The 13,998-nt window shown below is 42.3% G+C and overlaps 1 protein-coding gene across 1 annotated transcript; it reads right to left on the bottom strand.

The window, feature by feature from the left end:
- Nucleotides 1-1,634: 1,634 nt before the first annotated feature.
- Nucleotides 1,635-3,174, bottom strand: LOC118420244 (histamine H3 receptor-like). The gene has a single exon (XM_035826965.1). It carries the CDS (start codon nt 3,052-3,054, stop codon nt 1,729-1,731), a length of 1,326 nt encoding a protein of 441 aa, XP_035682858.1. The 5' UTR covers nt 3,055-3,174; the 3' UTR covers nt 1,635-1,728.
- Between the last annotated feature and the right edge of the window lie 10,824 nt (nt 3,175-13,998).

The following is a 13,998-nucleotide window of genomic DNA, read 5'->3' as shown; positions in this document are numbered from 1 at the left end:
CAAAGCGACTGGTCAGCGATATGGCATCGACCGTTTCAAATGGCAACTACCGTCCACGAGATGGAAACACGCCGTGACGTAACTCTGTGTTGTTTACAAGTTCTGATAGGAAAGGGAAGTGCAGTCAGCGTATCTTCATTGAATCGTGACTAATGTAGCCTGTGTTTACACAATGTCTTGCTGGTTGGGGTTAATGACCCCTCTTTTAGGAGGCGGCAACTGTAGGGCCGGCCGCTAGGAGCGCGCTTTTAGTCAGGCTTGTGACTAATGGGTTTGTGTTGAAAAGACGCGTCATTAGTTCCACTCAAGTTCATGTATAATACTTGGAGCCGTACAGAAGCGGTCAATGTCATTTTGTCACCTTTCTGAGTTCGTCAAGTAGTATTTATCCTACATACAGCTTTTGGTCTTATGTACCCGACAGTGGTTACGGTTTTTCTTTGAGCCTTCAAGCATTCCTAATACGTTTCTAAGCTAGAGTTTACTCTACACTAAGCCTGGGGCTGTTATCTGAAGTCAACAGACGCGTACGTTTGTAAACCGCATGGGCTCATTACCCGCGGATTCTAAGTGCTACTCTGAGCAGTCCGTTGGCGCACCTTGACTGGCTAATCACCGAACAGATCGTTAGCATTCTTGTTGTGTTGAACTGGCCCGTGATGAGAGAGAATAGGCTAGGGAATACAGACACGTTTTCTGTGAGGACCGGGGGCGACCAGGTGGTCCTACCACAGCCTTTGAACAAATTGCCCGCACGTGTACGTGAGCTCGTTTCGTGCTCGTCTGTTTTTTGCTGACGTCGTGTTATCCCATGTGTTTTCTTCGGCATGTGGGAGACGTGCTGTGCAATTCTTATTGTTAAACGTCAAATGACGTTTCTATAGTACTAGCCTACTAGGTTTTTGTTGGTATAGTGGATATATTTGGTATAGTGCTCTCTATGGTAATTTGTTTGTATCATGGACATAGTGCACACAGTGTATAACACACGGTGTTAGGACTCACGGCATTACTACAGCGAGAGAGATTTATGAATATAGATAGATAGATAGATAGATAGATAGACAGATAGATAGATTGATAAGTGAATGAATTGATAGATAGATAAATGAATTAATAGATAGATAGATGGATAGACAAATAGGTAGATGGATAGATAGATAGTTAGATAGATAGATAGATCATTAGATAGATAGACAAATAGGTTGATTTCAAATAGGTAGATAGATAGATAGATAGATATACAGAAGTTAAATAGGCAGACTGTCGATCATTTATGAATAAACTTGTTATGAAGCGACGCCTAGCGGTTTCAGTTTGTGAAACCGTTTCCTAATGGACCAACAAGGCGCATTGTATACTAGAATATGCCTGTTGGCCAAAGGATGGGGCCTGCACTAACGCTGCAGTCCATCATAATCCTTTGTTTAATTTTGCTAACGTTGTGGAAACCACTTAGCCACTATGGATTCCCTACTGAACTGTAGCCAATCTCTCACATCATAAACACATTCAAAAACGAATCATATCCTTGCAGTTATGTCTTGTACATTTATTATTTTTCTTCATGTAATAATACAAGTATAAAAATGAAAAATGCATTCAACATTATAGATGTAACATTTTCTCGTGTTGTAATCATTACAAAATTTAAAACAATACTTACACCACAGAGCCAGTTTTGTTTGCTTGTTTGTTGTTGTTGTTTTTGACAAGACCACATCACTCTTAGACGAAGGTTTTACCACTATTTTTTGCTGGAACTCTTCTACAAGGAACACTCAAAAGATGTTCTCTGATTGGTGGAATACGATAAGAATAGGCCACTGGATTGGCTGCCCCGCTGATCGCCATGACAACAAAAAGGATTTTGTACAATAAAGAGCTGACGACATCGGGGAAAATTCCCTTTACAACAGTCGCTATGTTTAGGGGTGCACAAGTAATGATATACACAAGTACCAGAAGTCCTACGGTCCGAGATACTTTGTCCTCGTTAGTTAAAGTTCTTTTTCGGAACCAGGAAGCCGCAAATATCTTCTCAGTGTCTACGGTAGCCGCATGTGGCTCTTGTGGTTTTGTGAACTCCAAATCGCCGTGCTTACTGACCATTGCCTTTGCCGTGACAAAGGCCGGGTAGGCTCCCTGACATTTATCTTTTGTCTCCGCGATTGTCACCAATACGTCCATCTTTGCCTGGCGACAAGACCGCACTGTTGATGGAGGTGACTTAGACTTTTCACTACTGTTGTCCCCAGGTGACTCCTTTGCCTTTTCCTTGTCTTCAAACCGGCCGGCTCTGTGCGGCAGCGGCGACTTGTTCTTAGCGCGGCGCTTGGCACGCTTCTTGAGGTCGCGCACGACTTGTAGGTAGCAGAACGTCATGATCGCGCTGGGTCCCACCAACATCAGGGTGTGCAGAAACATGTTGTAGGCCGGCGCCTCCAACACAAAGTCTGTCAGACATCTCTCCTCCCAGACAACACCGTTTTCCATGAGGACGTCCCACACGAGTACGGCAGGTCCCGTCAGCACCAAGGACAGCACCCAGCTGCCCACTACCAGGACTAACGTCTCTGTCCGGCGGGTCTTCCTGCGGTACTCCGCCGCCCGTTTCACCATGAGGTATCGGTCGAAGCTGATCAGCGCCACGGTCAAGGCAGATTCACATCTCATCCACAAGGTGACGAACTGCCACAGAGAGCAGGCGGTCTGGCCTAAGACCCACCGGCCCGTCACCTGGTTCACAGTCAGTAACGGGAGAGAGATCAAACCGAACAAAAAGTCCGACACGGAGAGGTTTAGTACAAGTAGGTTACTAGGATACCACAGTTTCTTGTCCAGAATAAAGGCCAGAATGACTCGTCCGTTCACGGCCACCATGAAGAGAGCCAGGAGGGAGAGCACGGCTCCACAGACCATCGAGTCGACCGGGAACACGTCCTCGGGTCTGCTGGCGTCCTCGGCCGAGGAGACGTTGTCAGACTGTCGGTTGATGCCCGACAGGTGAAAAGACGCTGCGCGAGCGGCAAGATATTTCACTGCGACGCTCATTCTTCTTTCGTTGTACAGAACCGGAGAGAAATGTGGCCTGTACCGGCTTTGAGTCCCATATGAAGGAGCATCATTTAAGTAAAAAGCGCTCGTGCATAACGATGGCGGGTACCAAGGAGACGGCGCATACATAATGAGGAGCGCACGTTCCCTGCAGCGTGCCTGCGCAAGTGGAACTTTATTGGTCTATTGAAGATGTCTGCTGAGCCTGACTTAAGCTGCTTCCATTAACAAATAACCCTCCAGCGTAGATCAAAGTATGGCCTGTATTTTACCATCAACGGGCTCAGATTACATTTTCTCTAGACAAAACAACCTGTTGCTCTTGGTTATGTAATAATAACCATTGAGTCTTTCGGACATGACTTTGAAAGCAAGCTAAATACATATGTTTAATATATTGCTAACTGACATAAGTACTGGATTCAAAATTGATCACATTACAGCTTTTACTGCGTAGCTAGATGCATCAGAGGTTCTATGATAGTATTCCGTGCACATCTTTAAACTTTACGGAGTTTAACTTGAATTTTATCTAATGCTCCTTTATATTTTATACTTTATCTCCACGACTACATGACCTTTCGTTAAGTAAGATGTAGAGAATGAAATTGCGATATATAAGTCAAGGTAAAACCTATGTAAACATTTAACTGTTATGTAATACACGATTCAATGCCACAGCTACCGGGCGGTGTTATTTGCTCTGTCCCTCAGACGCAGCTGAAGTTGTGTTTGAAAGTCAGGAGGTGACAGCTTTGCTTAGAGGTTAATGTTCGAAACCAAGTAAGAAGCTTTCACCATTTCGTGTCCAACAGTACTTCAGAAGTACACATCAGGAGTAGGAAAGAAATACAGTTGCAATCTTGCAGAACATTATCAAACTTCTGCTTCACTCGGAGGCAATCTCTTCGTATAGGTTCTGGTCAATATACAGTCCCCTGGTTCTCCCACTACAAGATCCCGCTTGATAACGCCAGTTGTTATGTAGCCATTGCACTTGGTTGTTTCCGTTCCTTCTTAGATATTTGTGTGTTTCGTATGTATGTTTTTATGGGATGTAGTGTAAATTATTATTGTTTATAGAATAAGAAGGAGCCGACGTAAGAAGACAAATCACGTGAATGTAAAAAAATAAAACCTCACAAATGTAGCTCTAGAGCCTTTACCACTCTCTTCATAAATACCATCTGTATCCTTCTAGTGCATAATTATCTTGAATTGGAAAGTCGATGGGCCGAACAATATTCACGAAACAGAACATGGCAGTGATGGGGGCAGTGTCCTGTATTCACACTTCTCAATACGACTATAAAAGTAGACGGTACACAACTACACAGCGCCATGAGAGAATGAAGATAGACAGATATGATTTAACTCGCATTTGGAGTAAGAGTGAGCGTAGTCAAAGGTCACAAAGATCACGAGGTGTGCGCATCTGGTTGAAATGAAGAGGCATCGGCGAAGACGCCATTATCTAATTTGCTTCTCGACGCTTATTAAAGGTAAGACCATGGTTAAAAAGGTCGCAGACGTAAGATTCGTCGCTCAGCGAAAGGTTAGGGGGTTCTGTGCCATTTGGGAGAGCATTAGATATATTTTTGACCGCCGTTGGAAGCTTTTAACGCCATATGGATAGGTATAGCTATATTTAGTCTGACACTTTTATTGTTATAAAGTTGGTTGAAAACCATGCTGCTCAGGTCTCGTATAAGGGTAGAGGATTTGAAACGTGTTAAATCTGTTGCAATCCTTCGAGAAGTAGCTGTATCGTAATGAGACTTTAGATTTGAGACAAGTCTACTGATACATGTGAAGTCTAAGGAGCAGAACTAGTCTGGTTCTAACCTTATGGTTACTTGAGGTTCTCTGTTTCCTCCTTTAATTGCAATTAGCCTCCGTGTATCAATTTGCAGTTGCTTGGTCAAGTTATTCAATTTAGAAACAGAGATATTATCATTATTCATTATAACATAATTCATTACTGCTTCAAAAACAAATGCAACCCCGCATCAGTAACGTAGATATAGAACTATTTATTGAAGAAAAGAAATTTTATCTTTATTGTCTGTCTCGCATCTTATATTTACTCAATTTGATTCCTATGGGCACAAATTTCCAATAAACGTAATCATTACACGTATTTTCTCCATGTCTACTAACCAGTTTTTGTGTGTGATGGATTTCATGTATACTTATAAAAAAGTTCTTTTGCGTGTGCATGGTAATATGTACGCATTGCACATCCGATCTCATGTACACAGACAGCTGTTGAAGACCCTTTTAATGAGGACCTTTTGACGTGAAGAGGTTGTTAAGAACGAACCAGCTGCCTCAGATGCCCAAGAGGCTCCATATAAACATAATGCTCCCCAGTGTTACTTGCCATAGTGCTCTGCTGAATCAATTATAATTCGCATAGCGCATGCATATATATGATATGTCTTTTAAACCAGGCAAATTGGAAGACGCTTTTGAATACCTTGGTTTCATTTCCAAACCCTGGCCCGACCGGGTAGTTTTCGGGAACAAAAAAAATATGAAATTAAAGACACCAAAATACACAAAACGTAAAACGGAGAGTCATGAGCTTGATTTGTGCTTATTTCTAGGTATACGATTTATTTTTCGTTTTATAAAACAGTTCGGCCGGGCCCCGGTTTGGACATGTATAACGGGTTTCAGGTGTATCAGGTCAGCTTAGTGTATTTGTAGCCTGAAAGCACTTGAAGACATCAGTATTACCTGAGATGTACCACACTACATGATATGCCAATCCACTATTTTTTTTTAAACTTAATCTTGTATTCTACGACCTTTGGGTAATCAACACCGCCGAAGGTCGTCATCTGTGTGGCTGAGCCTCTGCATGTGACTGTCACTCACAGCCGTCACTTTCGTTAATGAGGTTTTATGAGGGATTTATGAACTGTCTTGTCCCGAGTGAGGACACTTGTGTCACCTTCACTGCCTCAATTTACCCCAAACGTGCCCTGTCAGCCTTCGCAGAGTAGTGCGTGCAGGGATGAGTGAGACCATTCTCTCACGTGAATTCACACTCAAAGTTTCCAGACGGTCATTACCAAAGACCAAGAGCACTTCAGGTTTCCGACTGAGACTATGAAGGGTTTATGAAGTGACTCGTCACACGTGTAGACACCAGCATCACCTGCGCTTCCTCACGTTATAATTACCTTCAACGTGGCCGGTATGTCACGGGTAACGTGTGAGAAGGACACTTAAGCCCCGTTAGGTCTACCAACCGCTAGAATTTCATCATGTTTCTGAGACTATGATGCCGGGATTGATGGATTCAGTAGATACCAAACCAGGGCTCGAAATACTACCTGCATATGCAGGTTAGTGCAGGTAAAATTGGAGCTGTGCAGGTATTTCTGGTGTCTACCTACACCTAACCTGCACTGGTCCATGTACTGGGTTTTATACATAAATGTCATATGATGTAGGTGTATGTGGATTGTTATTAGCTGAATTGACTGTTACCATGCACCTATGAAGTATAGAAGAAAAGAAAGCAATGGTTCCTGAACACTTTTAGCATGATCCATACTTCTCATAAATTCAGAGTGGTGCAGGTAAAATTTGTCTGGTGCAGGTAATTTTCAATGTTCCCTGCACCAGTGTAGGTATGCAGAAAATAGTAATTCGAGCCCTGCAAACGTTTCTTTGCCCGCCAGTCACCGTCTCCATGTCACTACTGGCTGATTCCTTTTTGTATTGCTGGTATTCGATTAACGTTTGGGTCCGACAGCCGCGTCCGTCACCTAGCTACAGCATGAAATACACATAGAGCCGGTCAGCATTGTCCTGGCTGTGTAAGGAAGGTGATAGACATCCACCAAAACGTCGGCTTGAAGAAACTTAGTTGTCTCCAAAGAACTTTCCTATCTAGCGGCTGGTGAAACTATTCGCGGAGGTAAGAAGATTAATTTAAAGTATCATATCACGCGTCATGACATCATTGTCACATGGGCAGCTTCACGTTACCTCAGAACGTGACCTAGGAGTTAGCGCGGAAGTTTTAACACTGCCACCGCTCATCACCGGTAGCACAGCCTGAAAATTAAAGTGATTATCATGCAAGCTCATCTGTGTTGGTAGTAATCATATAACAAAGCTAAACTTTCTTACAACACAAAGGCATAACCGGACCAAATTTTCCTTTTTCGCCTTCGTCAGGATCAATACTGATGATCAATTAATCACTTTAGAACGTAAACTCGAGAGAGTTACAAACACGTGATCTTATTAACACGTGATCTTACGGATACGTGTCGTCAGCAATTGGTCAAACGTGCCAGGTAGTTTATAACGCCCACGTTCTCTGTTCGATCAGGGATGGTTGGAGTGCTCTTTTGTATCTGGCCTCCTTATACATCTTAGTTGTCCTGTTCAATGTCCAGTATTCTGACCGTCATGAGCTAATCTAAAAGGTTGTGACAGAGAAGACAGACGCTATGTACAGTATATAAAGGTTCATTGTATCGAGAGACATTCCCATAGCACAATGAACAGTTGACGATTTTTTATCGCCCTGGTCTAAAAAAACTCCAACCCCTTCCAGGATGGCGGGTACGCGTGATCACTCCCAACCGCTTGGTTCAGACACAGGGCATCTGTGACTGATCCCTCTGATGAGTCATCTGCCCTATTTGGTAATATTCTACTGCTTTTTCAGCCACCAAAGAGGCTATGGCAACCAGCTGTAGCATGCACGTATAGATAAAAGAAAATGGTCTTAAGTAGGTTACCGGTTGAAAATCTTCATCTCTTATAGGGCCTTCACACGGAAATCGAATTAGCAGGAATCAAGCCGAACCAGCCGGAATGAAGTATTTGTAAACTTCGTGTCACATTCGGGGCCATTCGGGTGGGAATTCCAAATGGGCCTTAAATCCCCTTCACACGAGAAGGAATGAGCCGGAATACCGTCAGAATGAAAATTCTTGTCTATTCCTGTGAATTCGTAGTGCATTCTAGACATTCTTACGGCATTCGAAATATTCTTTCGGCCACATTCTGGCAGGATTCTATTCAAGGTGGCTTGCCGTTTCAGTTCTCCATCGAATGAGATAAGAATGTTTCGAATAATGTTACGAGGGGCATTCAATAAGTAATGCCCCTGACTCATTTCCCATAGCAGGATATTAATGAAACTTGGCACAGTTATTAGTCTTTCTCTTCATAGGAACCACCCAGAGTTTTGCATTTCTCCCATTATTTGATGTAGCTCTGGACACCGTTCTTGTAGGACATCCCAGGTTGGTCCTCCGACAGATGCCTCATCAATGGCAGAAGAGGGACGACCAGGTCTGGGAGCTGTTTCCAGAGACTTCCGACCTTGTTTGAATTCAGGATGCCAGCGTTTTACAAGGTCATATGATGGGGCATCATCACCATAAGTTTTTTTCATTTCATCAAAAGTCCCCTTTGGTGTGCGTCCTTTCAAATACAAAAACCGGATCACTGCGCGACACTCAACATGCTCCATTTCACACCTGGTCCATTTCACACCTGACTCAGTTCAAACACCAGTAAATCAGTAACCACAGTTAGTTCAGAGCTGTTTTTTGCAACATAACCCATAGACATATGACTCATTACACATGCAAAATTTCATTTAGATCAGACAACTGGAAGTGGGTCAGGGGCATTACTTATTGAATGCCCCTCGTAGAATGCCGTAGAATGCGGTCAGACTGCAGTCAGAATTGTTAGAATACACTAGAATCCACTACGAATGCCATTCGATATTTCTCCACTTCGAATGCACCTCGATAGTTTTTAACATGTCAAAAACTTTCGAGCCAGCCAAAAGAACGGGGCCGAATATCTCGAATGCAGTAAGAATGTTTAGAATACAGTACGAATTACGAGGAATTGCCACGAATAGAAAAAAAAATTCATTCGGACGGCATTCTGGCTCATTCGTGCTCTCGTGTGAAGGGGGCTTTAAGTATGCATTCTTCTCGTGTCTCTGTTTTCAAATTCACTGAAACAACATCAAAAGGTTTGAACACACAATACTATCATCAAATGGGGCATGACATTTGTAGCTGGAATTAGTAGAAAGGCCAATATGCTAACGGTGGTTCCATCAAACATTACCCACATTGAGCGTGGGCAGGAGTTGCCGACAGTACTGTTTTCCCCGTGTATGGCAGAATCGCGGGTGTACACATGGGCTGAAGGACCCTTGGCGACCTGGACAAAACGTGATGAACGGAAGACATAAGAGCCGTTGTTGGTATTCTTTCATCCGCTTTCAGCCAATTTCATCCGCGTGATATGTTTAAAGTGTGCATCAGATGACTATCATCTATTTTTGTATTTTCCATGAGCAAAAGTCATTAAGGGAAGGATTTTAGTTGTGATTTCTAAAGAATTCCTTTGACGGTTAAACTTAGTTTCAAGCTTATCTTTGTTCACCTCATTTAACATTCGACATTTGTTGTCACTGTTCAGAGGTGATTTTTTTTCTATTTGCTTTTGGACAGACAAGGACAATGTGGCACTGCACTCAAGTTTTAAAGCTCAGAGTTCAGAGTTCTGCACCGTAGCTTAAAAGTTGACATACCAACCACCTGAGTAGCAAATGTTTTCGGCTTTCCACACAAGAAATAAACATTAAGATTCAAAGCATTAGAAAAGCATTAGAAATCAGAACGCTGACCTTTTACTTTGCAATATTTCAATACATCACGTGTATCCACCTCCGCGGCCCACATGTGATGTCCCCTTACCTTAACAAGACGATGGGTTTCCCCTTAAACAACGTGCTCGGCCAGTTGTACTGACGATGGAATAAGCCAACAATAAAGCTCTCTCCTGTGTACGTGTTGGCCGGGTTCTTTGATCACTGGGATTATGGCCAGCTCTCCGGACGTCACATGATCCAGATCTTCACAAGGCGTTTTATCAAAACAGACTTCACTTCTTCCTGCACGTGAGAGTCTTACTTGTGGTGAAACAGTAGCCCAGTTTGACGTCAGTATTTGACATCAGCATTTTTTTTTCTTACCCAAGACCTCTCAGGATATAACCTGCTCCGAGACGCACGTGTGTCGGCGGGAAATCTTGGGATAAACTCTGAGATGTCACGCGAGTTTGGAGTGTGCTTGGCACATACCACAGTTGCACAACTAAAGTAGTTCTGTTTTAGAAGTGTGTCAAAGGCTGGAGAACAGTCTTGGTATCAAGTTAGATCCTTCGTCACACTTCTTGTACCTAAAAAGGGTTTATACTATATGTAGATTTTAAGGCTGTCATATTTGAAATTTCTGAAATTTTCACGAAACTTCTGAAATTTTCCAACACAAAAAAATATACGTCAGTGACTAACATTAAACATGATGAGTATATTATAAGATTTATTTACATATTTCAGTCACATGGGTTGGACTACCCTGTGACTTTTCGTGCTCGTGACTAACAGAATGTGACGAATAGAAGATTAACATGACATCATGGTAATATCTTAGCATGCTGAAATCGCCTTCTTTCACTTTTGAAGTTCACTTCTGACGTAAGTTGGCGAGGTGGTCGTCTAAGACCAACCAATGAAATACTATCCTTGGACTGACGACATTACAATGTACATATGTATCTTTTAAAAGCTCTTGTGACATCTTTTCCTGTTACTCGATGTATTTGTGTCACCCAATAGCGTCCCTGCAGCTGGTTATTCAGAATGTTATGCTTCCCAGAGGATCTGCTCTCCATGGTAAGGGGCATATGGTGGTGGCATCGGGCCATAGCGCCCTTGTTCCAACTTTAAACAAGAATGGCAATTTAAAGATGATGAAATGGCGACGATTGTCTCTTACTAAAGTTGAACATAAGGCAAACCAAGCCTAGGAAAGAATGGAGTAGATGTTAAGTCCTCTGGTTTAGCTGCATTTTTGCTGGATTTCTCTTTTTTCGCCCTTGCGCTTTGGTCTGGGGGTCCCCAGAGGATGTCATCCATAAAAGGCAGTGTGGCCTTTCCCACGGCCACCTGCGCCGCTTGTTTTGTCCCTCATGTCCGTGAATTCCACGTGCATGTATGTAATGAAGCAGATGATTCAAAAGGTGGTGAATTTTCCAATTACGTGTGCCTTTATATGAATTACCAGTGAAAGGTGCAGTGGTGTAAGTTATTGGCAACTCGTTAAAAAGAAAACACGTACTAGAAACACTGACGTCATCAACAGTGAGCCCTACGACGTCCGCCTGCCCGTCTGTAGTTAACACGTGCCTAACTTGTTTTCCCAATCACCATGGCTGCCACTAGAACTAGGAACAATAAACAATAATTCACTAACCATCAGCAATCCTGGAAACACATGCCAGAAATTTATGGCAAAAAAAACTATCTTTTCACATTGATAAGAATCGAGTCAATGTGAAGTCTTGATTGACATGGCAAGTTGCAACCAAACTAATGCCAATTTCTACACATGTAAGATCGTTACTCGAGTAGTTCGGCTACTGAACACGGGATGGAGAGGTCACGAGTTCGATTCCTGGCATCTCTGGATAGACGTCGTGTTCATGGGACAGCTCAGCTACCCTCTCCACCCAGGTTAGAAGTGGGTACCTGACATAGGATGGGAGTTTAACCCTATTCAGACCGGGGGGGCGGGTGCATGGGGGCTTTTGAGGCCTGCGCCAAATTTGATGTCCTATAACGCCAGAACGGCTTATGCTAGAGCCACCAAATTTGGTAAGTTTTCTAAAATATTGTTAGCAATAATTTCAAGAAGTTTGAGAAATTTTTCATTTTTTCCCTCAACGGCGGCTTGTTGACAGGCAGTTTTACCAAAAATCGCTAATTTCGGTTCTAACAAATGTAGTTTTCGCGTTTATTTGATATATTACTGCTATTTTGTTACATAGATAAAATCTTACGTTAATTAGAATATCTTTCATAATTATATATGCATAAATTATGCTAATTTGATGACGTCATCAGCCCCAAATCCAAGATGGCGGACCGTATGGCCAGATCAAGAAAAACTAGCTTATTATACCTTAAAATTTGTAAATACCTGGTAATTTTTAATCAAAAACCATCTAAATGAAGGTATTTAGTCTATTTCCATTGTCTTTTGTGATTATTTATTGCAAAAAAAGTATTTTTGAAAATTCAAGGTGGTGGATATCATACGACGTCATTGATGTTGCTATTGGACCGTATGGCCAGATCAAGAAAAACTAGCTTATTATACCTTCAAATTTGTAAATACCTGGTAATTTTTAATCAAAAACCATCTAAATGAAGGTATTTAGTCTATTTCCATTGTCTTTTGTGATTATTTATTGCAAAAAAAGTATTTTTGAAAATTCAAGGTGGTGGATATCATACGACGTCATTGATGTTGCTATTGGCAACACAAGTCATAACAAACATTATCATTCTGTTATCTGAACTTGCTGTTACATTTTTGGAGCAAAACTTGAAGTTTTCTGAGAATACCCTTTTTCATGGGTCCGGACAATTCAAACAAATTGATGACGTCATAATTACGTCAAATTACGTCAACGTAACGTCAAACGACTAACACTTGTCAGATATTATGTCTGTATCATTTCCTGAAAATTTGGTGGCCATACAACACGTCGTTTAAGAGTTATAGGACTTAGAAATGGAGGGCCTCAAAAGCCCGGTCTGAATAGGGTTAAAAGATACACGTGTTGATCAATGAATTGATGAAAGGGGAGGCCTTCCAACATCCTGAGTCGTCCGATACAGTGGCTTTATAGCTACCACGGCTTCAAGCAGGCCATGGAACATTAACACATTTTACTGAGACACTGAATCCAGTACACATAGGTGTATTTACAATCGCACGGCGTTATCATCATGTACTGTTTCTCCCGCCCACATCTACACCTGCTATACAGACATCGCAAGGCTGGTTAGCTGCGTGTACGCAGACTTTTATTTTGTCTAGGATTTTTGTGTTCTTGTGTATTTGTAGTTTTTTAAATAAACTGGGGTAGAGCGGCAGGAAGTTAGTATGAAAATGGTGTCAGCACAGAAGTCAGACAGATTAAAGTTGTTAACGAATCCTTTACGGATCCCAATGATGCGTAAAGCCTATGGGAAACTATGAAATAACGCATCAAACCAGTACTGCGGAAAGGACACGTTAAGATAATCTTAAGGTACCCGGAAAGAGGCTGTAAAGAGTACTTAAAGAATAAAAAACGTATCCATTTAGTAGGATTTAAGCATACTTAAATGTAGTTTGTTGTGCCGTCATCAGAAATGGTAGAACTAGTCGTTAGTCAGAATTATGGTGGGAAGTCGACTGTCAGAATTGACATATATTCCAGGTCGTGGGGCTCAATAATAGGCCACTTATTCGAATTCATAGGTGATATCATTTAATATTTTAGAGTTACGTGCCTGACTGGACACCCTGTCACGACGTCTGAGACATGCACCAATGTCCTCTCTCTTTCATTCAGGTCACGCTTTGTCTTCAGACAATATCGTGACTACCCGGTCTGATCTTGTGACTGTACGAGGGGCGTTCAATAAGGAATAACTCTGACTCATTTCCCATAGCAGGAGATTAATGAAACTTGGCACAGTTATTAGTCGTTCTCTTCATAGGAACCACCCAGAGTTATGCATTTCTCCCATTGTTTGATGCAGCTCTGGACACCGTTTTTGTAGGACACCCCAGGTTGGCCCTCCAACAGATGCCTCATCAATGGCAGAAGAGAACGACCAGGTCTGGAAGCTGTTTCCACAGACTTCCGGCCATGTTTGAATTCAGGATGCCGGCGTTTTACAAGGCCATGTGATGGGGCATCATCACCATAAGTTTCTTTCATTTCATCAAAAGTCTCCTTTGGTGTGCGTCCTTTCAAATACAAAAACCGGATCACTGCGCGACACTCAACTGGCCCCATTTCACACCTGGTCCATTT

Source organism: Branchiostoma floridae, chromosome 7 (genome assembly GCF_000003815.2).
Source record: "Branchiostoma floridae strain S238N-H82 chromosome 7, Bfl_VNyyK, whole genome shotgun sequence".
NCBI classification, from domain to species: Eukaryota; Metazoa; Chordata; class Leptocardii; order Amphioxiformes; family Branchiostomatidae; genus Branchiostoma; species Branchiostoma floridae.
This window is presented reverse-complemented; position numbering and strand designations above follow the sequence as displayed.

What these genes read in the sequence shown, in the direction of transcription:
- LOC118420244 (XM_035826965.1), bottom strand. Translation starts at nt 3,054, where the DNA reads ATGAGCGTCGCAGTGAAATATCTTGCCGCTCGCGCAGCGTCTTTTCAC.